Source organism: Panthera tigris, assembly GCF_018350195.1.
Source record: "Panthera tigris isolate Pti1 chromosome C2 unlocalized genomic scaffold, P.tigris_Pti1_mat1.1 chrC2_random_Un_scaffold_86, whole genome shotgun sequence".
Classification (NCBI taxonomy): Eukaryota; Metazoa; Chordata; class Mammalia; order Carnivora; family Felidae; genus Panthera; species Panthera tigris.
Genome location: NW_024962166.1, coordinates 129,815 through 155,717, shown reverse-complemented (window position 1 = coordinate 155,717; position 25,903 = coordinate 129,815). Strand labels below are relative to the sequence as shown.

Below are 25,903 nucleotides of genomic sequence, written 5' to 3'. Positions count from 1 at the left end.
ATATTTTGGATAACAGTTCCTTATCAGATTTGCCTGTTGGAAATGTTTTGTTTTGTTGTTTTCTAGTATGTGGCTTGTCTTTTCTTTTAAAAAAGATTTTAAGTAGACATGTTCCACTGGTATAGTCTTAACAAGGTATTGAAATGTGCCTAGCTTTGTGGAAGATGGCAGCACTCTTGCATAGGCCTGAACAAGCTGATCTACAATATACCCTGACTGTGCTTCAGTGCATAGCACTGTGAACTTAGAGTCTCAGAGGAAAAGGAATTTTGGTAGACCTTGTGGTCATCTGTGACCCAGCTGTGCTATGTCAGGATACAGCACTCCAGATTCAACTAATGTTTCCTTGGTCATGTTTAGATCCTCAGAATGAGGCTTTTATTATGGCCCACAGTCAGAAAGCCCTGTAAAGGATAAAAGTATGAAGAGTCAGCTTAGGTGACTTTATAATCCTAAATTGTGAAATAAAAGCTCGTGTTCATATAGGTTCTGAGAACATTCTGAGATGTTACAATCTTGCAAGTCAGATCCTGTTACTCAAAACGCCAAGGGATTGTCCCAATCACACAGGGTTTTGCCATCTAGAATGTAACTTGAAGTAAGTGTTTGGGATTTGGGAAACCGCGTGCACTATAGGAAATAGTTTCCTTGTAATTGTATCTGGCCTGTGTGCTGTCAGGGGATTTTGGCTTAGGATCACATTGCTTTCCCCAGGCCTCTTAGATCTGTGGGATTTCTTTCATCTCTTGTATTTCTACTGGCTGAAAGATACCCAGTGAGTTAGGTCTGCGTTTAGCAGATCCCAATACACAAAACGCCAAGGGATTGTCACAGGATTTTGCCGTCTAGAATATAATTTTAAATAAGTGTTTGGGATTTGGGAAGCCCACAGGATCTTCCCCAGGGCTGTACCCTACTGCCATTTGACTCCTCTCTCTAAAGATACCAATTGCATCTTCCTATTTGTTCATTGCCCCGCCACCACCACATTTCCCTGTATCAGATCTTGGGATCTCAGCATCTGCCTGGAATTACATGAGAGTCAGGCTTGATTATCCGATTGACTATCTGATTATTGATTTTGCCTCTCTTTGGAATTTTGTCCTCTGTCTTGTATCTGCCTGTCCCCCTGGCTCCCCATGGGTAGTTCTGGACTGCAGCAAATTCTGACTCTTTCCCCGGGAAATAACTTAGGTGGTGACTAATTAAAAATTATGAGTAAAATAATCAAGCAACCAAATAAAGTTAGGATTGTAAAGTAAAATAGCATTTGTCATTTGTTCGCCAGCTGCCACTCTCCCTGGCAGCTGGGGATGGTGGCACAGCAGGGAGTTTTGGTGCCTGGCCTTGTCCCTGCAGACCGCAGGGTGATATAAATGGAGTAAATGCTCCTGTCATTGGCCAGGCCCTTGCAGTCTGGTTCCCACAGGGAAGCTGCAGGTAGGGAGGCAGCACTATGTGGCAGTCACGTAGGGGTGGCAGGCTCTGTGGTGGAGACCTGTGGGTTAGAGAGAAGGCATGCTCAAATGTGATCTGGGTCAGGCTTTCCAGCATTTGGGTTGGTCCCTGGAATCATTTGGGGAAAATGTTTTGCTTTATTTGAAAGCCTGATTTCTTCAATCCCGGAGAACAATTGTTGTTTTCAGAATGTCTGATGACTCTGAAGCATCTGAATATGACCTTTGGGTCATAAAACTGCATGCAAACTCATGCAGATGGAAGGCAATATTAGCTGAGTGCCATGAAAATCATGAATATTTATTAGATCCCTCATCATGATGATTAATACCCTTAAAGCTACAAACGTCTGAACTCCTTTATGGACAACTGAGCTTGAGAGTAGTTTATTTTAGTTTGTCTACATGAGAAATTAATTTGTGACACAATAGTTAACATCAGTAGCGACCTCTTTTGAAGTTTGTTTATCAAAAGAGAAATTGTAGCTACCAAATAAGAGCATAGAGGTATTTAGTTTAGATTACATCTGTGAATTCTTTCTCTAGTAGACATTCTTGAGTCAGGAACACACATGCACACACACACACACACACATGATATTCACTCTGGTATAGACCAAACTAGGGTGTATTAAGGAGGTAGGGATTGTTTGGAAAAGAAACACATGGTTCATGGCTCAACCCATATCTAAACATGTTGGTGGTATGACCTCAGGCAAATCACTTAACTTACCAAGTTTTCCCAAATAGGAGTAACACTACCTCCCAGATGTACTATGATGATTATTAGGAATTGTGCCATAATGAGTTATAAACTATTGGGGGCCATAAAAATATGAGAAACGTATACCTACATGTATTTAACTATCTCTTTGACATAATTATAAAAATTATAAATTTATTCATCTTCACACAGAACTTAATTTGGCATGAAGCTTTAAATTTTTCTGGTGTCATTGAAAGGGTCTTCAGTTTGCTTGGATTTAGGACACTGAGGTGCCTTTAGAATAAAGCTGTGGTGTTTTTTGTTTCTCATTTCTCTATAGGCCAACCAAGCAATAAGTACCATTGGGTTTGTGACAGCTGCTGCTGGTGTCTTCTCACTCCTGGGCTTGTTTCCAAAAAGACAAAGAGCAAAATACTATTAACAATTTACTGAAGAGATATTGGAACTGAAGGAATTTGTGAGGAGGGAAAAAAAAAAAAACTGGGAATACTTATTTTCGATGCATCATTATTGTTCAAAATTCCAGTGATGGATGGCAGTCTCTTTAATAAATTGCTTACTGATGTTATCTCATTATTGAGCCGTGGAAATTTTTCTCCCTACCAGCAGAGATTTGCTGTGGCAGCTTAAACAAGAAGCAGTAGCCTTTTGAGCAAGCCAGCGGAAGATCTTAACACAATCACATCATATTTTATTTTTTACCATAAATATTGGTTTCCTTTCTCCTGAGGGTGGGCTATTTTGTACTTGCCAGAGGAATGAAGAGCCATTTGTATGTGGTTTTAAAAGAAATGTTAAGATTCCCAAATTGTTCAGATTGACATCTAACTGAACAGAAAAGAAACTGGGAAATTGATGGGCATTGAGGTGGGCACCTGTTGGGATGAGCACTGGGTGTTGTATGGAAACCAATTTGACAACAAATTTCATATTAAAAAAAAAAAAAGAAACTGGGAAATTGAGCATTTGGTTAGGCAGTTTGAGGAGCTTTGATTCACAATCCATTTGAGGGTGGACTCCTAGCTCCTAGTTCCTGTGCAGATGGGGGTGGGGCGGATGGGAGCTGGGGTCCTTTGCTCTGGTGTTTGGGATCCAGATTTCCCTGGAAGTCACTCATTTGTCAGGAGTATGTGTCAGGAGTGAACAGCAAGAGTGGGTTGTTCTGTTCTACGGAGCTACATTGTTTTCTTTGAAGTATTTCGGGGGTTTGACCCTTTTAACCCTAACAAGAGATCATTAAATGTAGGTTTGAAATGCCATTTTTAGAAAACAATATCTCGTGTTACTGTTTAAGGCTTTTACTGTAAGTCAAGGAGTGTCATGATTTTATTCTTGCATTTTGTTGATTATATGTTGAATGAAACAAATTACTTTTTAATATGTTCCCAATGTAATTCCTGTTGGCAGCAGGTGGAAAAAAGTGAATGCAGGTCTCAATACCCTAGGATTGTATCAGACATTGTAACATTACCCTACCAACCACACTGCTAAGCAATGATATCCTTCTTATGTCATAATTAAAAGCATGACATTAAATAAAGAAAAAGTTCAATTAAATGGGGGTGAGAGGGTATGATCAGGGAATAAGGAACGTGGTAGATAAAGTAACTAAACAGAAGACTCAATGAATAGATAGGGTCTATGACCCTATCAATGATAGGGACCCCATCTCTCTTCCTTGTTCCCTGTCTAATCCGTTCCCTTTCTTATGACACCAGTTCTGTCTCCAGATAACTCCCAAACTCCCTCTTCCTCCACTTGTCCTCTGGGAGAGGTGGGTGTCTTCTACCGGATACCATGATCCAAAGTCACCCCTTCATTTTTATTCTACATTAAGTTTCTTCTTCCTTTTATGCTCTCCTTTCAAGTAATAGTAAAAAAAAAAAAAAAAAGAAAAAAAAAAGAAAGGAATTTTTCTAATATTGTCAAACTAGGGTGAAATTGGCATCAGCTTAATGTGTTACCTTTCCCAGGGTGCGCTTACCTTTTAATAAAGTATGACTGCAGAGGGCAAATTTTACCCAAAGCAGGAGACTCGGGTGTGGTGGGATTACCACACCAGCCGATGGGAGAGGGAACGGAAGTGGAGACAGAAAGGACCTCCTGAGGATCTTCAGGTCAAACCTTACTAGTGAATTCTAGACCCCTCCACTCCACAAGGCAGTCCTAGCTGTGCTGGGTCACAAATGCACTTCTAAATTGAATTCGATGATATCTTTTCCACATAGGTTGTGTTCAGGCTCCAGTGGTGTTCACCCTGAGAGGAAATCTCACAAAGGTAGTCATCAGTTTTCCCATAAAAGTGTCCATTCTTCATGATGGGCAGCTTAAGACTGCCCAGGGTCATGCTCATTGTGCTTTTATCAAACATTTCTTCCAAGACTATTAAGCCCTTCTCTGAGAGTACTTTCAGCAAAGTCAAGCATAGGGTTCAACTTTATTATGTGCCCTCCCCACACACACACAAAAAAAGATCTATGAAATAAATATCATCATCTATCAGATAACTAATAGGGTGTTGGAAAAACTGGGCAAGGGAGGCTGTACATTTATTGAATAAAGATTTTTTTAATCTTTTTATGTTATCTAAATGTCATAGTGTGTCAATTGAATCTTCTGATTCTGAAGGTCAAATTACTAAATACAAATAACGCCAGTTCAAGAAATCTGAGCTGCCATATATTTTAGGTTGGCGTACATTTCTTAATCTAGAATTCTGCTTTGTCTTTTCATCTTTCATTGGTAGTCACTAAATTAGACACATTTTAAAATAATCCCTCTCTAAAGCCATCCACCCAAGAAAAGGTTAAAAAGCAAATAAAATGTAAATAAAAAGGGTTTGTTTTTATAGGAATTTGCATTTATGCTGCTGGTGTGTATAACAAAGTATATAGTACTATATACAGCAATGCATTGCTGAAATGTTAAAAACATTTTTTCAGCTCTAAGGATTACAGAATTATAAAGGTATTATTGAATGCATCTATCACTGTTAGGCACATAACTGGAGCTCGTGGGATAGAACTGGTTAGCTAATTGCCTATGAGCCATTAAAGATATGTTAAATTAGCAAAACTCAATTTATGGTCACAAGGAAAGCCTACTAGCTAATTTAAAAGGTTCACTAGAGATGTATGTCCTCTCAAGGTCACCGAGAGGTAGATATATATTAAAGGTAATAGCGTACAGAATATATTTACAGAGGATATACCTTTTCTCGTGGCCATTAGTGCGCACATAATGATTGAGTAAAATAATGAAAAGATGAAATGGGACTTGAGGTCGTTCAGCAGCCTGATGCTTGTCGTGCTGTACACACAAACATTAGGAGTCCCTACTCCAGGGTTGTGTTTTAAGATGAGCAATGCTGAGTTTGAACCAACTTTTTGACTTAGAACCTGAGGGTTTCATCTCTCCATAGCAAAAAATAAATAAAACTGTCATGCTTCTTTAAGTGAAAAGTATAGTTTAACATTTGTCCCATTATCTTTGTGATCTACCACGGACTTTCAGGCTCACTGCTCCCAAAACAATATACTTTGGGTGATGCCAACATCAGTGGAGTTGGCTTAGATATAAGCTGTGCCCAAGCCAAGATTACAGGCAGTTAACAGGCACCTCCATCATTTTCTACTTATTACAGAGTTAATTTTTCTGAAGGAAATCTCAGTTCTTCTTTCTTTATTAAAGCCATACAAAAGAAGCAAAAAGAGGAATTTTGTGACCTTGGGCAAAGATAAGTACATAAATGGTCTTCGCAAGTGAATACAAGGTTCAGTAAACCTGTGATAATTTGACAGAAAGACTTTTTCCCCCCACATTCTTTTATTTGTCTGTGAAAATAAAGATATATTGGTGAAACTTTCAAAGACCAAACTCTTCTTGAATTTTCCTTCTACTGATGTTCATACCACTAATTTCACTACCATAAAAGCTTGGGCATTTCAGCCAGGATAATGGTATGCAATATTAAGGAAAAAAAAAAAAGACAATCGAGGAAGTTCATGTTTTTCCTCAGTAGTGGAGGATACAGTCAAAATAAGCATATTTAAGGTTCTTTTTTGCAAGGTTCAATACATCGAGAAATGCACCTTGAATTCTCTGATGGATAAAGAAAGGTAGAGGTAGACTGTCATCACCTCTCCACAATATGTTAGTTTCTGGGAGCAAGGAGATGCTGTTAACCCCATATGACAATAATTCTGATTACAGCCTGGTCCAAAAATGCTGTTCTGTGGTTTGGCCTTCCAATTCGAGTTTCGCTTTTGGAATCTGTTCAGGGCTTTCATAGCCACGGTTGATGTAGAATCCATTTTCACCATCGCCTGAATAATCCGTTCTGTTTGTGGGAGGCCAGGTGGAATCTTCTGCCAGCGTTTTTTGCCAGTGCCTATATTGACTTTTAGAATAGAATCCAAATTCTTTTTTGATCCACAGCCAGAGCTTTCGATTTTGAAGGATGAAATCCTGAGAAATCAGGTGGAGAAAACAATCAAACCATCCTTACACATTCCCCTGCAGCCAGGGTGCTCACTGCCCGCCCGGGGCCTGTCTCTCAGATGTACTTATTTAAAGCTGCTTCTGCGGCAACTTTACTCCCTGCTGTCCCCACCAAGTCTAGCAGCTCCCTGGTTCTCTCCCTTGAGAAGGGAGTGTGCTTGTGTTCACACCAAAAGCTTACAGCCTTTCATTTCTACAGATTTCCTAGTTAAATCCTGGCTGGTGATTCACTTAGAATTATTTTACTGCCAGACTGAAATGATAACAAAATAACATACTCAAAATCGAGAAAAGGAAAAAAAAAAATCACTGCTACCTGCCACAGACCACTTACAAGGTGTCCCCTGATGGTTTGTTGAATGAATGGAGGAACTCTAGAAATCAAATGGGTTTTGCTTTCCGTTTGGGGAGGGTTCTCTTTTTTTCTATGTTCACATACACTCACAATGTTTACACATTTATAATAGGAATGGTCAAATTTTGCATTCCACTTCTGGTTATGCTAGACTTTCTGTCACATGTAGCCATAGTCTTCTCAATAATCACTTTTAATGATCCTATACCATTTTTTCAAATTGGTGTATAACGATTGATTTAAACAAACAGCATCTCTACTTTTGAACATATAAGTTGAATCTAAAATTTTACCACCATAGGGGTACCTGGGTGGCTCAGTTGGTTAAGCGTCCAACTTTGCCTCAGGTCACGATCTCATGGTTCATGAGTTCGAGCCCGCATCAGCCTCTGTACTGACAGCTCAGAGCCTGGAGCCTGTTTCCTATTCTGTGTCTCTTTCCCTCTCTGCCCCTCCCCTGCTCACACTCTGTCTCTCTCTCAAAAATAAATAAACATTAAAATGTTTTATAATTAAGATAAAATAAAATTTTACCACCATAGATAATACTACGATGAATTCCTTCATACATGTAGGCTTTTTTTCTCCCCCTTTGGGTTATTTAAAAATCTCTATAGTCTCAGGCACCTGGACTACTCAGTTGGTTAAGCATCTGACTCTTGATTTTTGGCTCAGGTAGTGATCTCACAGTTTGTGAGATCGAGCCCTACATTGGGCTCTGTGCTGTCAGCAGAGAGCTTTCTTGGGATTTTCTCTCTCTCCCCATCTCTCTCTGCCTTTCCTCCACTCATGTTCTATCTATCAAAATAAAAGAATAAAAACTTAAAAAAAATAAAATACGTAAAAATATATATAGTCTCAAATGGAATTCCTTAGAGTATGAGAAATTTTACACTCATTGTATACAATGATGTGTGTGTCACACACACACATATATTTATATAGATTTGTTTGAACCCTTTTCCCAAGGGATTTACAACACATGAATCTTTTTTTTTTTAAACTGTCCCTTAAAAAAAATAATACCCAGGACTTTCACTGAGTAGGTAAAGTCATTTAATGACAGTGAATAGAAGAAAAATACTATAGGGGAAGACTTTCAAGAGTAAGAATTGACTAGATGAGCAATGGTTTCCTTCCACTCTTAATTAAGGAAGCCCTTCTGAAGACAGCTCTTCACGCTGAAAGGTCTCATTGAATTTTAGAGCTTGTAGGTCACCTGGTCTAGTCTCTACTAGCTTATTGATAATACTAGAAAAATACACTACGATGCCTTCATGGGAGACAAAAATTAGAGTTAATTTGATGTTTTGCCTTCCATGCTAAACATGGATCCTGAGAACATTTCTATGCAGCCTTTAGAGAAGTTTAAATCACTCTCCAAGAGTTTCCCCCAAAGAGAACATGCACAGTTCTTACAAACCGTTAATAACTATCACTTTGGGAGACAAAAACGGTCCATCTAAAAAACAGGTATGTGTTGAGAATGAGACCCTTTATTTGTTTATTTTCCCAGAAAGAGTGTAAGAGATGTACAGAAATTTACCTCTATGAGGAAGGCCACACAGAATTGGGTGAGGGCTGCCACCAAAATCGAAACCCTCCATGATATCAGTGTTGGGATAAACTGTTAAAAAAGAATCTTACCTTTATACCATGCAGACCTTAAATTTTGAAAACACACACACATAAACATTATCTTATTTAATTTATGTATTTGTAACAGCTCTCTGAGCTTGGAGGGTAGGCATTGCTTTCTCCACTTCACAGATGAGGTCAGTGCGTTGCCTAAGGATGCAAAGCCAATCAATAAATAGAGCCAGAATTCAAATCGGAACTGACTGCCTCTTGGCCTGTGTTTCCTCCACTGCCTGAGAGTAAACATTCGGTAAAATGTGCCATGGGTCACAGACATGAGACAAAACACTTTGGAACCTGTGTGTCTCTCTTCATTTTTATCTTTTCAAATGGAGGTAAGAGGATGCAGGATTAAGTCATTCATCTAATAATGCTATCACTTCTAATCCTCCCAAAGTTAAAATCTACTTGGAGTTCATTCATTCAGTGAAATTGACGTATGAGTAAAACATAAAGGGCACAGAGGTTACCAGTTACTTTTGATACTAGGTGGAAACTTTCCGAACCAAGGTTCCCAGCCCTAAGTCTAACGGCTTGATCAACGTTGAACGCACACAACCCACCTCCTTTTAAGGATTCAAGGGTACCTATTGGCCACCAATTATGATTAAATGATAGGTATTAACACTACAACTTCCCATGCTGGCATCAGTGGCAAAAGATTACTCCCACAACTCCCTTTCTGATCCCAAAGTTAAATATGGGGGCTGAGTTGTTGTTGGGACTAAAACCACAGATCCTCCACAGCATCTGATTGCCCCCTTGCAATTCTCATCCCCAGTCAGATACGGGTTATTGCGCTTTATTTTCTCCCGTCATGTAGAGACAGCCTTTCTCAGGGTTGTGAGAGAGAGCACCTGGGTGCAGAGCTGTCTGGAGACTGTTGTGAGATCTGGCAGTGGGTCAGAGCGTAGTGGAGAACCTGGTCCTTCCCCTCCCTGCTGCTCCTGCCCTGATCTGAGAGGACTCCTCTCCATCCCTTGGCCTGGAAAACACTTGTCACACTGCTTTGGAATTATCTGCCCACGGGATGGTCTTCCCTCCTAGCCTCTGAACTACTTGAGAGCTGTGCCCACGCGCCTTACACATCTTGGGCTCGCTAGTGCCAAGCATGCTCTGGAGCTTCATAATGTCTTGTAAGTGACTAAATGGTCTAGGTTCTCATTTCCTAACTGCATCTCCCTCCATAGACTCTCTGCTCAAGCATATAGCATCACGTAATTAGGCTGCCATCACGTAATTAGGCTGTCCTAAAAGCCCTGCTGGAAAGCCTGCTCAGATATCTTCATTGACTCTCTGTTGCTCTCAGGAGAAAGCCCAAACTCCCCTGGCCACCTTTGTCCAGCCACACCACGCCTTCCTCACATTCCACAGCATGTTGCCTCAGGCTTTGCCAATCCTCCAAGCATTCTGTGAAACAAGTCTTGCTTTCGATTTTTATTTCGGCCACCTTACATTCTTTTGCATTTCCAAGACAAAAGAGATTCTTGCAGCCTTCTCTGCTTGTGCTCAGGCTGTTTTCCTGGTTTGAAATACCCTTACCTCCTACCTAGCAAAATCCAGCCTATCCTGTGGACCCAGATCAACTTGAGCCTCCACTATGAGGCCCTCCATGATGGTACAGGGTACAGGCCCCGTGAGAGCTCCTCCTTCCTGTGTTCTTCCCACTTCTCCCTACACCCTCTACAAGCACAGGTGGTCCCAGGTGGCCATGTCATCATTTCACTCGCATAGGACACAATGTCCTCAACAAAACTATAGACTGCAAGAGTCAATCCCTCTCTTTCATTTCTCCCACAATGCTGGCTCTAAGAGTGGGTTCAATGACCTCTTCTTAAATTTTATTTTAACCCACCACCCCTTGGGTTAAGTGATGCCCACTGAAATAAAACTCCCCATAGTCAATGTCTGACAGACAGAACCTGATTGGCCTACAAGTCTACTTTTTCTTACTCCTTACAACTACATTATAAAGGATTTCTACTATATGTTTAAAAAACGACACTTGAAGAATTACTGAATTAGCACATCAATTTATCATATTAGCATAACATGGATGAATAAAGTATCCAAACAGCATTTTTAGGTGTGAATAGGATAAATGTTCTAGATTGATAATACAGATGATATGGGAACAAGCAGAGGTTAGCATATGTGTGATGAGTTATTTGTTCCTCTAGGAAGTCAGAATAGCCTCACAACATGAAATGGTTGGAGAGAATACGGTAATACCTGACTTGCAAATTACAGTGCAAATATGGTCCCATTGCACATATGAGTCACTCCAGAGGTGGAAATGAATACCACTTACCTCCATTCCACGATATATATCTTGAAAGTCAGAAAACAGAATGAAAACTGTGAGGCCCAAGGCAGATATCAGCAGAAATGAGAATATATCTGAAGAAACACCAAACGTTATTTTTAGATGCTAAACGAATGTTTCATATAATTTGGCACACACTTGCAGAATCAATTATCTCTGTTGGGCAAATATCGGCTCTATCTTCAGATGTTTTGATAGATCCTCATATGTTTTAAAATATGTTCTAATGCTTACCAGACAAAGGTGACAGCTTCACATCTTTCCTTTGAAAGACGTGCTATGGAAAACTGCTGATCTAATACAGGACACTCCATAAAGGAGTCACGTCAGCTGAGAAGTCCAGGAGGGCCGGGACGCCCTGCAGTGACCAGCCTACGTGAAGGGTCACCAGAGAAGCCCCAGTGCTTTATCACTGCGTGTCTGGTGAATTGTGCATGAATGGATGAACGGTCAGTCCTCTTAGTATCATTGCATTCTTTGTTGCCTGGAGAATAAAGTCCAAGGGTCTTCAACTGATATTCAAGGTCTTCCTTGAATGGAATCCAATTTCCATCTGCCTTTCTGTTCTAGTCTCTTATTGCTCTTTCTTATGTGTTGGAGGGGGGTTAAATCACAAACCTGCTACCTCCATGGAGGACTTTGTTCACAAAGTACCCTGTATAGCGGATATTCTTTATGTCTTGGCAGTTTTTCTTAAATTTTTCTTAAAGAGCCCAATTCAGATACCACGCTCTTTTTAAGGACTACCCAGGCCTCTCTCACAAAGTTTTCTTTCATATGGTTATGTAACACTCTGCTTTGCAAGATCTTTATGCATCTACTAGACTGTAACCTCTTAAAAGTGACTTTGTATGCCCTTCTGTAGGACTCTGAATTGAAAGAATGAGGAGCTATCATGTACATCTGCTGGGTTCTTTCTCTCCAACCTGCCCGAATGGCTTTGCTTTAGGAAGCTTAAACTTCCCAGGATGCACTGTGCCAACACCACTGTTTTTATCCCTCCGGCCCTACCCACGTCTGCATCCACAGAGCTTTTACACACTTTGTAGATGGGCCTTACAAATGTTTTCTGATGAGATTAGCACCTTCAGGCCCAAACAATTGGATTTCATCAGTGTTGCCATGATATAAAGGATCCTAACACGCTCTAAAATTTATAAACAAACAAACTGGATGTTCTCTTATATTCTCTCTACCTCATTTATTCCAAGGTTTATGGCCTGCCAGCCCCCACCTCTATACAGGTCTATACGAACCAAAAATCGGAGATGACAGTGCCGCTGCAGCTGGCCCTATTTTTGTGAAGACATCAAAGCTCTGTTTCACCCCTGTGCACCTACACACCCCCTCATATTCATCCAAGCTTCACCTGATATATACAGCTAGATGCCACACCTCCCAGAAGAAGAGCCAGGCTTGCTTGGGAGGGGTGTGAAGCAGAGAGAAGAAAAAGCAGGGGCACCAGGATCGCTTATTTCCCAAAATAATGTGTGCTGCTGGGTAAGAAGAGCCCAGGAGATGGCTGTGTGGATTTTTCATTTATGTCATTGTTTCCATGTCCCAGGGACCCAGATGTTGGGAAGAAGATGATGCCCCAAGTGTCCATCCTGACAAAGGCCTGGTAGTCACAGCAACTGAGTGGAGTGCTGGACACATCACACCGTCCTTAGACTAATGATCTGAAAAGCAGGCCAGGTGGGCACACGAATGACCAGTGTGGAAGGAAAATTATAAGGCCTTCATGTAATTCAGCTTTGATTGGAGAACATGATGAACGGAAGTGATTGTTGCCTCCCTAGATCAGTTGCTGTTGATGAGGAAGCTTGAAAGAATGGTACTCTTTTTGCACACGTCATTTGGGAAGACATGTCCTGGGCAAGACACTACAGATTGTTTGCAAGGAAGGGAAGGGTTTGCAAATAGTCACATCTGTTTCCATAAAGATTAAGTTTGTATTCTTTCTAGATCGTCTCATTATAAAGTTGATCTGCCAAAGGCTATCAAGAAAGATACAGAGTTGAAAATAAAATTGCTTGATATTGTAATAGAAAGTTCCAAGGACTTTTGAGACTAAGTGACTTAGGAGATTCTGTTGTTAGAATATTTGTTTATAAAACTTGTTTTTAACTTAAGATTTTCAGTTATTTTCGATGTAGGACTTGAGTTTACCCACAAGCTTTAAGTCACTATGATGTAACTAATTCGGTTCTCACTTAATTCAATGTATGTAAAAAGCTTTGTAGTTACTGTTCAAACTAAAGTACTTGCCAAAGTAATATATCATATCCTCCTTGTAAAATACATTCACAATCAAAAAAAGGACTATAAGTGATTTAGCTTAAAACATAAAGCAGAATCTTGATTTGTTGTGACAAGAGCCAAGGGCATTATCAAACACTGAATCAAAACTAAAAAATATCATAAGAAAATCAGGAAGAAGTTTATAGAAAATATAAAATGAAAGGAAGGTCTTAGCATGCTCTCAAAACCTTTGAAAAAACAGCTGTACCAAAAAAAATGGGGTGTGGTAGTGACAATAGATAGAATGGTAAATAATTACTAAAACTAGTTTAACATAGTCAAGGTATATTTCTAATTTAGGAATAGGAATGAGGCTTACTTTTCTAATATCTATGACTTATTTAGAAAATTACAGATTGCAGGTTATGCCATACGATGGCAAAACTATAGTAAATTCCCCAGAGCAGAAATTTTACAGGCCAGGTTCTCTGATCAGGACAATAAAACTAGAAATTATTAACTAAATTTAATGAAAAATCCCTTCTAACATACAGATTTAACACAAAATTCGAAACATCAGCTGGGACAAAAAAGCAAATCAAGTCCATTTGCAGACTGTTGAATAAAGAGGACTAGAGGAATGAAAACGAAATCCCTTTCCACTTGAAAAGGAAACCTCTCTATTCTGAAAACTAGGTGGGTCAGAGAAGAAATCAAGTCATAATTAGAGACATGTGAAAATGTAAAGAACGTGGCCCAAACTTTGTTGATCTTGAATGATTTTCTTGTTTCACAAGAATCAAAAGAAAATACATTATAAAGTCAATTCAAACATTACAATTTTTTCAGAGAAAGTAAGAAGGAAGAAAAAGAATGAAAACAGCAAAATTAATAAAATTAGAAAAGAGAAAGCATACAGAATTTATTAAATCTGAGAACTGGTCTTTTAAAGAAAACCAGCAAAAGTATAGTTCTTGTAAGAATATATGAAAAAGGTAACACATACAGGATGAGAATATTCAAAGAGTTATAAAAGGAAATAAAATTATAAGAACATACGACTCAAAATCTTATGCTGAGACTCAATAATCTCAATGAACTAGAAATATCTGGGGGAAAACTTGTTATGTGAAAACACAGTTTAAAAAGAGGATAATTTGGGGCACCTGGGTGGGTCAATCAGCTAAGTGTCCGACTTTAACTCAGGTCATGATCTGGCAGCCCCTGAGTTTGAGCTCCCTGTCAGGCTCTGTGCAGACAGCTCAGAGCCTGGAGCCTGCTTTGCATTCTGTGTCTCCCTCTCTGTTCCTCCCCCACTCACACTTTGTCTCTCTCTCTCTCTCTCAAAAGTAAATAAACATTAAAACAATAAAATAAAATAAAATAAAATAAAATAAAATAAAATAATAGAAAGAGGGTAACAAATCAGTCCTTTAAAAAAAACACAAATCTTTCAAAGGAAGGATTTAGAGCCAGATTATTTTACTGGGTTCTTGCAAATTGTCAAGAATAGACCCAGGAAAGAAAAAGTCAGAGTTTTCAAGCCTAATAATAAACCTAACAAAACACTACCCACACACACAAAATCAATCCAACAGGAAATGCAGATATCAAAAAGCTATAAAATTTGGGGGGCCTGGGTGGCTCAGTTGGTTGAGTGTCCTACTTCAGCTCAGGTCATGATCTCACAGTTCCTGAGTTCAAGCCCCATCTAGGGGTTTGTGCTGAGAGCACAGAGCCTGGAGCCTGCTTCAGCTTTCTCTTTGCCCTGCCCCCTTCTTTCTCAAAAACAAACATTAAAAAAAATTTTTTTTAAATAAAGAATGAACAAATGGAGAAGCATAATATAGTATGTCTTTAAAACTGAGGACTTAATTGTGTAAACATTATAATTTCCCCAAAGTATCAAAATTCAAAAAAGGAATTTTAAAAAAGCCTTACAATTTATTCTAGAGTTTATCTGGAAAGATGAATAAGAAAGAGAAGTAAAAAATGTTTGAAAACTGAAGAGTAATGAAGATACATCAATCTAACTGCTTATTAAAACTTATTATAAAACTATAGCTAAATAAATGAAACTATAATTTTTAAAGTATAGTGATAGACCAAGAATAAGCTGGCATGTTAATGAGACAGAAAAGATAGTCTAGGAACTAATTAATTGTATATAAATTAATATGTAAGTATATAACAAATATAAAAACTCACATAATATAAATTATGTATATAATGAAGCCATAAATATACATGAATATGTAGGTATGATAAAGGTGGCATATAATCGGTTGAGAAATAAATGATGAAAAGAAATATTAAGTAAAATCTGCTGGGAAAACGAACCACTAGTTAGATAAAGTAGTTTGATCTCTACTTCAAACTGTATGATGAAATTAACATTAGATTTAAAAAGCATTAAAAGAAATTTAAAAAACAAGAGAAATTCTAATCTACCTGATTTTGCAATGGGAAAAACCTCTCTGTGCCTAAAGGCAATGGGAAGAAAATCGCAAAGGAATAAACAACTCATACAAATAAATAAGAAATAGAAGAGTGACACTGTTGGAAAAGAATGGATAAAAATGTACGTAGGCAATTCAGAGAAGAGATGGCTAAAATCATGAAAATGTGTTCATCCTCACTGGTGATTCAAGAAATGCACAGAATAAAGTAACTTGCCCAATGTTGTGAAGCTACAAAGAGGTCAAGTTGTATCTGAATTGGTTAGAAAAGTCTTTTACAAAGTATCTGGATATATATACTCAAAATCATTCTTGATGACTCACAACAGGACAGGACTCGTAACTATTTAATAATGCATGTGTGTATCTGCACATAAGGAGTTTCCTGCCCAGGTTTCTACCACTCATGAAAATTATCCTTCAATACTCCATTAAAAAAAATTTTTTTAATGGAATTACATTTAAAAAAAATTTTTAACGTGTATTTATTTGGGGGAGAGAGAGACAGAGTGCAATTGGGGGAGGGGCAGAAAGAAAGGGAGACACAGAATCTGAAACAGACGCCAGCCAGGCTCTGAGCTGTCAGCACAGAGCCTGATGTGGGGCTCAAACTCAGGACCTGCAAGATGATGACCTGAGCCGAAGTCAGACGCTTAACCTACTGAGTCACCCAGGCACCCCTCTTTTTTAATTGCAAGATAAAGCTGAGAAAATACAGAAAGTGAAAGAAAATAACAAAAAAAAATGGTGGATAACTAGAGGGAGAGCTTGTAAGAATGAGAGCAAGTCACAAAAGCATTATACAACCATTTGTAGATACTTCATTCCAGAGTTCAGCCATCACTTTACCACTGAACTGCAACCCTGGGGAGGGTGGGGAAATGGAAGGAAAATTAAACTTCATATACTCACAGTTTGTGTAGATGGGTTTTCGAAATGGCTTTCCCTTAGAGAAGATAAACGCTGCTGTGATACAGTTGATGGTGGTGAGGGGCCACAGTGTGGTACTCTCAAAACTTAAAACTGAACCAGGAATCAGCGTTGTATTTTCAGTCCCATTTCTCTCCAAACTCATATTCATTGAGAAATTACTTTGGTTGTCCAGAAAGCACTCACTACAAGAGAATCGCCAACATTTATAGGATTTTCTATTCTATTTTTATCCAGGTGGCGGGAAAACAAAAAAAGTTTATCACTGCCATGGGGTCTCAGCTTTCAGATTGTCCCAGCCAGTAACTACCAAGACATATTTTGTTCACCTCTTGCAATGACAAAGCAGAAATAACACTTAGAACAAGTCAAAATTATTCTTTGTCTCTCATTCCATTTAGAACAAGTGATTTGTGTTGAAAGGGCTTGGATGATAATTTTCTATGAAATTCCTTTCAGTTCAGAACAAATGAACCATGGCTGCCCATGTGTGTGCATTCGTGCATGTTGGGGGAGGGTTGTGGTGGGCACATGTGTGTGTGTGTGTGTGTGTGTGTGAGAGAGAGAGAGAGAGAGAGAGAGTATGTATGTGTTGTTTTCTTTTCTGAGGACTAATATAAGCCTACTACCTTAGGTCCTGAGTATGAATCTGCCTGCTCTATATCACGCTCTTCCTGAGGATCCAAGAATGACCCTCTCCTGTTTCTGAGTGTCAGTGGCTCTATTTTGCTAATAAATTAAATGCCAACTTCTCAGGCAAGCCCAGAAATCTTCGAATCTGGCTTCCTGCCCTTATCTTTTGCCAGCCCTTCTCTGCTCCTTATACTCCAAACACATAGGAAAATTTTCTGTTCCCCAAGTACTACAGTTTGCACATGCCTGGGTCGAATACTCTATTCCGTCTCCATCCCTCTGTTGTCTTTAGTTCACTGGAAAGTTTGCCTACTGCTCTCTGTTCTTGCTTCTAGTGCTGTATTTAGCTCATTGTTCTGCAATTATTCATTCACATGTTTTTATTTTCCACCCCTGGGATGAGAGTTCCTTGAATATGGAATTTCTCTTTTGGGTTTACTTTGTTGTGATTTTACCCAAATTTACAACGCCTTAACAGCTAGCACAGAAATGCCACAGAATAGTTCCTCAGAAAAACATTTGTTTAAAAGATGAGCCTTCCCAGTCCAGATTGATCTATTTGCAATGTTTATTTTTTTTAATCTCCAAACTCACAAATTAGTTTGTATCAGCTTTCTTGTTCAGCTTGAAACTTTTTACTCTTGTAACTGTTTATAGATGAAATTAGTTCCCAATAAATAGACTTAAGTCTTAATATCTTTGGTTCCCTAGGGTCCCACAATGTGTTTGGCATATGGTAGATGTTCAATTAATGTTTGCTGAGTACATTAATGAAACAAATAATCAGTAGTCACAAAATGTTTTTGCACAAGACAGATAGACCAGAAGGCCTGAATTATAGAGTTTAACACAAAAATATATTTATTCTGTTATACTTACATTGCAGATAAGAGAGTTAAGGTCTAGTGTTGCAGGGTTAGTGATAAAGGCAGGACTACCTAGCCATCATCCATTTAGCTATCCCTGCTTGTCTCCCAGATTCAGAATTTTACTTATCTGAATATATGCCTTCCGATGAGGAGAAAAATCTGGTTTTGAGACAAAAATGAATTCTCTACTCCAAGCAATAATACTTGAATTGCTGAATTTAGGGTGTAAATGGCAATCTTAGACATCATTCGGTAGTTTTCAATCTTTCACTGGTTGCTGGGGCTCCGGTGCTTCAGGAGCATCATGGAGTCTGTGAAGAGGAGTTTGTCCAAGCCTTACCTCAAGGCTTGAAAAACTCAAGCTAATTTAAGCCAATCTCTCTTGTAAATCAGGGGCCAGCTGACTAAGTCCATAGGCCAAATCCAACTCAACACCTCTTTTTGTAAATAAAGTTTTATTGGAACATAGTCACACCTACTTTTTATTGATTGTCTATGTCTGCTTTTCACTACAACAGTAGTACTGAGTAATTGCAACAGACACTGTCTAGTCCAAAGAGCCTAAAGTATTTACTGTCTAGCCCTATGTAAGAAACGTTTGCTGACCTCTGGTCTATATGATAACCAAACCACCAGGGAATGAATGCATTCATTTACTAAACACATTTAGTCTACACATTAACAACCAATGTGAAGATCTTCCCCCCCCCCCTCCACTGACATGGCTCACCCCAGGACTCCACCTATTAACTGTGTTTGGTGTTCTATCCTGACATTGGTAGCATAGAACCCTGGAGACCCAACTGTTGTTAATTAAAAATTTAGGGTGTATGTTCAACCAAGTTGTACAGTGACATTGGGCACTCGTTGTATCACCTTCAGAAAGGAAAACTAAAAAAACTGAACTTTACCTGTATCTGTAGACCTCACAATACCAGGGCTGCTTCTTCACATAGAGAAATGCACAGATTTGCACAATGCAGGTGAAACAGGTGTTCAAAAAGACTGAGAGCAGCAGAGGGGGAGAGAGGAGCTGTCCGGCCGGTCGGTAAGGAGCCAGTTTGGGGTAGGCATGAGTTGAACTCACTGAAAGACAAATGCATTTTCCCCTATTACGGTTTCATTATTGACAATAGAAGATTGAGATGCCTGTTATCTTGAGACTTCCGTTAGGATTCAGATTCAGCAAACATGAACTCAGGGTTTACATCTAGGGAAGCACATTGCTTAGGTGTATATCCAATGCTACCAGCCTTTGCCTCTTCCATGCTTTTGTTTCACCTTCAGAAACAAAAAGTAATAGGTTTAAAAGCTCTATAAATAATACATTTACCATATTTCATGGTGCATATATTTTCTTCACAACAAGATGACCAGGAAAGGTATGTAAAATAGAAAGGTGGCCTTCCACATGGATAAGCAGTACTATGATCTCTCAGTGCTGGTAGGAAGGCAGAGAGTTTAAGATAAGGAGAGTAAGAGGCATCAGGCTAGATTAATCTTCATATGCTGGAGATTATTTTTTAAGTACCGATTTTATTATTCATTCATCCAACATTCTCTGAGCACTTCAGTGTACCAGGATAGATGCTAGAGGTGTGTTCTGTTCCCTGCTGGATAAGTGTGTAAATGGAGAACTGCTAGAGTGTATTAAGCTTGGTTAGGAAAAATAACTCAAAACAGTCTTGCTTCCAGATGAGAGTATTAAAATGTATTATAGCTTTGATCCTAGAGTTTATGTATTTTTTTTTAATTTAAAGGATAGGCGATAGGCAGAGATTAAACAGAACCACAAAAACAACAGACTGCATCCTTCTTAGGAGCCATATGTTCTAACAAGCTATTGAAAATGGAATGCACTTTACTTCTTAGGGCAGTGCAGGGAAGAAGCATGGAAAAGTCAGGAATTAGATACATTACATCAAAGGTTTACACAAGAGTCGTGTTTCACTTCTTGTCTTCATAGCTGATACCTTTTCCTTTTTCATAGCAAATCATTGGTTTCTTTGATGTAAGGAAGAAAGTAGACTGTGTATGCTGAGGTTTGTGTTCATGAATGAAGGGGTAGGGTGGTAGGAGCAGGTGTCCAGTCTGGGATGATAAAACTCTAAAGTAGGTCTTCAGTTTGCTCGGTGGGTTCTTGGGTAATCACCTGAACCCCCTGGTACTTCATTTTTCTCAAGTATAAAATGAATGTGTTGGAGTATCTAAATGGTCTCCAAAGTCTCTTCCAACTCTTTTACTCTAAAGCTCTATGACTATCTAAGGATTTACCTTTTTTTTGCTTAAGTTTATTTATTCATTTATTTATTCATTTGGAGACAGAGAGAGTGAGCAGGGAAGGGGCAGAGAGAGAGGGGGAGAGAGAATCCCAAGCAAGTTCTGCACTGTCAGCATGAAGACTTGATGCAGGTCTTGAACTCACAAACCGCGAGACCACGACCTGAGCTGAAACCAAGAGTCAGAGGTTTAACTGAATGAGCCACCCAGGTGCACCTAAGGCTCCACCTTTACCAATTTAATCAATAGTTGCCTGGGACAGTGCTAGGCTGCAAGCTGTGAAGTATGCACAGATGAGGAGGTCATCTCATCTGCCCCAAAGAACTTGAAGTCTAATGGAAGACAAAGACGGGTTGTAATAAAGAATTTGGTTGGCTTTTATTCCCAGTTCCTGGGATGTAGCCTCTAAGTTGTTGGGATTTCCTAAGTTGATAGGAGTGTCTTTATTCATGATAGCAATGATGGTTTATGCAAATAAGATGACAGATGGCAGGCATAAAGAGAGTTGGTGATAAAATGATAATCCAGCATATAGATGCCATGACACCAAAGGTTGAGATCAACTTGGGGCATCTGGATGGCTCAGCTGGTTTAAGCATCCAACTCCTGACTTTAGCTCGGGTCATGACCTCGTGGTTCATGAGTTCAAGCCCCACATCAGGCTCTGTGCTGGCAGTGCAGAGCCTGCTTGGGATTCTCTCTCCCTCTCTCTCTGTCCTTCCCCTGCTTGCCCTCTCTCTCTCTCTCACAAATAAATCTCAAAAAAAGGAAATTTGAAAAATAAAAAGATTGAGATCAACTTCATGGCAAATGATTCCACCAATCATGTCTAAATAATGAAACCCCAATAAAAACTCTAGACACCAAAGTTCAGGTGGATTTCCTTGTATGGCAATCCTCTGCATATTGTCACACATTGATATGCCAGGAAGATAAGGCAAACTGACACCCCATGAAGAGGACAATGGATGTGTGGGGATCCTCCCACCAGACCTCACTCTCCCTTTGGCTGGTTCTGATTTGTATCCCTTTGCTATTATAAAACTGGAATCATATGTATAGCACTTCCCTGAATGAGTTGTTGTTATGAATCACTGAACCTATGGGGAGAAGAAGAACCCCCCAATTTTGCAGCCAGCTAATCAGACTTGTGGGTGTCATGGGGACCCCCAAACTTATGGCTGAGGTCTAAAGTAAGGGCAGTCTTGTGGAGGCTGTGCCCTTAAGTTGTAAAGTCTGGCCTCACTCTGGATGGTTGGTGTGAGAAGTCATTGCATGGCACGCAAGGAAGGGGCACCATGTGGACTGTGGTCAATGCAAGGAGACTGTGCCCTGGGGCCACAGAAGGCAGAGAGGCTACAGTGTTTCTAGTTCTTCCCATGTTCCTGCACTCAAGGAAGAAGACGGCCACCAAATGACTAAGTAGGCTGTGGACAATGGAGAGAAGTCTAATTGCATTTCTGTGTATTCTGCTCTCTGGTACTCTCTTTCTCAGATGCTCGCTGAGCTTCTGACTTTTCTTTTACACAGAGACTGTGCTAGATTGAATTATTGGCCTCATTGTGGTAGGGTGCACTTTACCACCCTTTAATTTTGGTTTTGCTTTGTGATTTTCTCTGGCCGAAGAGATGTTAGAGGTTTGAGGCCTGCTTGCATGGCAATGCTCACTCTCTGTGATCATCATGCTCAGGTCTGTTAGGCCAGCCTGGCTCCAGAATTTAAAATGTGGAGCTGACTTGAATGAAACCCCTAACCTGGGGCAAGACCAACTGATCTACCTCCTAAAACAGATCAGATTCAGCTGACCTAGACCAGCTGACTATCTACAGAGCAATGGTATTGTAAGCCACCGGGTTTTGGGGAGAAGTTTGTTATACAGTAGTAATGTGGTAATAGCTGATTGATAGAGTCCTAACATAAAGAATATTTTAACTTTTCCCATATTAGAAATCCTAATACTTTCTGATAGAGAATGTGTATATCTGACTATAAAATTAACGGCTAGCGTTTAAGGGCCCCTACTATGTTCCAGAGGCTATGCTAAGTGTCTTATACACATCATTTCTTTTTTTTTTTTCTTAATGTTTATTTATTTTGAGAGAGGGGGACAGAGGGCCAATGGGGGGGGCAGGCAGAGAGAGAGGGAGACTGAGAATCCCAAGCAGGCTCTGCACTGTCAGCGAGGAGCCCGCTGCTAGGCTCGAACCCACAAACTGTGACATCATGACCTGAACTGAAATTGAGAGTCAGATGCTCAACTGACTGAGCCACCCAGGCGCCTCTAAACGTTATTTCTTTAAAAATCAATGCAAAATAGTTATCTCTATTTTACAGGTGAAGAAACTGAGCTTCAGAGAAGTAGGGCCCCTTATGTAAAGACCCATAGTTTGTGAGCAACAGCGTGGTAAAATAAACTTAAGTCTGTAAAGCCCCCCATTCTCTGCTCTATAGCATATCACAGTAGTGTGGATTTCATGAATCAAAAAGGATAAAAAACTTTTCTGAATTGCCCAGGTTTCTTCAAAATGATGATGATATATGCAATCATGTTGCATGGAGAGAAATGTAAGCTTGTGAAGTGTTATATTTTATTCAGAATTAATCACTCTCTCCTCTGAGAGTCCACAGCACATTACTCATTTTGCTGCCCTGTAGTGAGGATGTCTCACATTAAATCTAGTCGTTGACACATGCACTCAGCAGACTGTGAGCTCGTTGAGGGAGGAAATCTAGGCTCATACCATTTCCTGTCCCTTACTGAAATTAGTACAGGGCCTGCTATGTGGGAGGACCTAGCAGTTTCAAATTTTTATTTTCAAAGGATACTCATAATTTTTCAGCATTATTTGAATATAATGTGGGTGTGATTCTCCTAAATAGTTGGCTTGCTTTATATTATGGACATTTCAAGTCATGTAACTCAAATTTCCAGAGCCTCCTGAACCCACCTGAACCACATGCAAGATTTTGAATGTGCCTCACGAGGCTTTTAAGGTGAAAAGATCTCTGTCCTCCATGATACTCTCCAAAGGGACCAAGAACCAAAAAAAAAAAAAAAAAAAATTACGATTCTTTGAAGCAATGTTGGAATTTATGTAAGAGATGCATTTACATAATGGATGGAGTCCCTCCTACAGCCTTTTTCTCTGGACAGTACCTCCTTCCACACACTGAAATGGTTGGCCTGAATGGAGCCAAATTACATGACCTCATTTTCATTCACAGAAATGACTGGCTTAAGGTAGACATCTTACTCAAGTTAGGTCAATGAATTTTCTCTCCAAAATATTTGCAAATGAGACACCGAGAGGCTGAGCTAATTAGCTGTGCAAAGACAAACAGAAAGGTTATGGAGATTCAATAATAGAGACACCATTTAGGGTCATTTGCAAGGCGAATGAGTTTAAGTCAGATGAAAACAGAGTGGAAAGGAGAAGAAAGAGACAAGATGGTTTCTTGGAAATAAAAAAAGTGGCCTCTGTTTTTCACTCTTTGGTGTTCTAGTCCTTCTCTGGACTGGGTGCTTCTGAGTTTCTATTCTCAGATTTTTTCTGAGAATTATATTCATAAACATCCCCCTATCTCTATTTTCTTGATCTAATTTGAGTGGGTTTTGTTGAAGAGGATAGAGATGCAGCTAGAACAAATTCCTTTCAAAATGGCTCCTATACCTACTAGGGTCAAATTGAGCTTTAAGACATACATTTTCTTAATTGACTTCTCTGACTTCATTTTACTATTCTGTTTGATTTCCCCTTTAATATAGCTTGTCTTATTAGCTACCTTTGTGTTACCTTAAAATCTTGTAAGAACAAGGCAGGGTATATATAGATATGCAGGTGCATAAAAAATTAAATATGCAATGGTATTGTCTTTGTGCCATACTAATTCAAGCTTGAGGTTAAACACCCTAACCTGGGAACCTGGAAAGAAAAGAGCCTTGGTGAGAGTGATTTTATATTAATCATCCAATTGTCAATGACTACTAACATCTGCAGATGAATGTCCACGGTTCTCAACCCGGTAGTCAAGTTCTATGATCTGACCCAACTCATCTTTTCAAATTGCATCTCCCGCTGTTCCTTTTCACATACGCTACAGTGTGGTCAAATTGAAAAACTCATGCCCCAGCTCTCTCTTGCTCATGCTGCCTCATTCTACTTGAAAAGCTCTTCTTTTGGGAAAAGATTTTTGAAATCTGTCCATCCTTTCTATTTTGGTGCAAATGTTACTTCTTCCATGAAGCCATCCTTAGTATTTCTCTCTTTTCTCCATTGCCATCTCTGCCTATTATCAGAAATAACCTCTTGTTTCTCTGAACTCCCAAAGCACTTGCTGTGTTCTGGCACTCACTACTTTTGACTTTCATTTCCTTCATACATTTGTGTGAAGCCCCCTCCCCAACTAACTCTATACTTCAGTGATCAGTCTTTTCATGCCCCAGACACCTATGTGCCTAACATATAGTAAGAGGTGAACACATCTAAGAGGATGTTGAATGGGGCTTTTCCTCTGTCTGGGGAATTTTACTGAATCTCATATTTGATAATGATAAATCCCAACTGAATGTAAAGAGAGATCATGCCATATCTCTGTTGTACTCACTCAGAGGTATCCATACTGGTCCTTCAAGTGTAGCCATGCCCCTACCCCCAAGCAATTACCTATGTGCCAAATACATAAGAGAAAACCATGCTTTAAAGGAAATTGTTAAGAGCTGCAAGAATTATGGTTATCTTCCTAGCATCACTCCAATCCAGAATTAGGGGAGGTCATAAGAACTACTCTAGGAGAGACCTGAAGTGTCTTGAGGGGGAAGATTGCCTTGCCACCTTCGGTTGCAATATCAGAGGAGAAGGACGGGGGGCAGCAGCGAGAGAAAGCTATATATCTATCCATTAGGTGAAGTGGATGCTATGGAAATTAGCCAGGCTGGGGCTGTGTTGGAAGGAATCTGCCCAGTGGGGGCAGTCTGCGGGGGCTAGGGAGCCAAGCAGTAGAAAAAGTCTTCGTGGTGTTTACCACCAGCAGGCAATTGTTGAAAGGAATCCTGGGGAGTCAGAGGGAAAGAGTACCACCCATGTCAGGAAGGCGTCTAGTCCAGAGCAATTCAAAGGAATCTGAAAAACCCCCAAACTCACCAGTGATCCCATACCAATTGCCTGAAGTTTAGATGCCTGCCACATTAGAGGGTACTCGACAGGACAAAACTACAATACCCCCACGTGTATAAAGGGCCATTTGCTTTTGTTGTTCCAAGGCTCCCTGAGCAAGGGGCCCAAGGAAAGTAGAGAGTATGGCCTTCTCTCCCACTGCTTGCTTCAAGGTCAGGTTTGATCTAGAGGAAGAAAAAGTTTGAACTGGATGCAAACACAAAATGTGAATTTACGATACCTAGACTTTTGATGTCTGAAGATGAAATCATTTTAATACCTGATATTGACCAGGAAGTGATGTGCCCGTGGGATGATTGGGCTTGCAGTGATGG

General features: G+C 39.7%; 1 protein-coding gene across 1 annotated transcript in view; it reads right to left on the bottom strand.

Moving 5' to 3' along the window:
- Nucleotides 1-4,791: 4,791 nt before the first annotated feature.
- Nucleotides 4,792-25,903, bottom strand: part of LOC102949408 (probable cation-transporting ATPase 13A5) — a 114,773-nt gene continuing 93,661 nt past the window's right edge. Inside the window, exons 26-30 of the mRNA XM_042977113.1 lie at nucleotides 19,047-19,221; nucleotides 16,616-16,818; nucleotides 10,989-11,077; nucleotides 8,586-8,666; nucleotides 4,792-6,651 (exon numbers count right to left, since the gene is read on the bottom strand). Coding sequence (XP_042833047.1) covers nucleotides 6,391-6,651; nucleotides 8,586-8,666; nucleotides 10,989-11,077; nucleotides 16,616-16,818; nucleotides 19,047-19,221 — 809 coding nt within the window. The 3' untranslated portion in view covers nucleotides 4,792-6,390. The remainder of the gene's footprint in view (nucleotides 6,652-8,585; nucleotides 8,667-10,988; nucleotides 11,078-16,615; nucleotides 16,819-19,046; nucleotides 19,222-25,903) is intronic.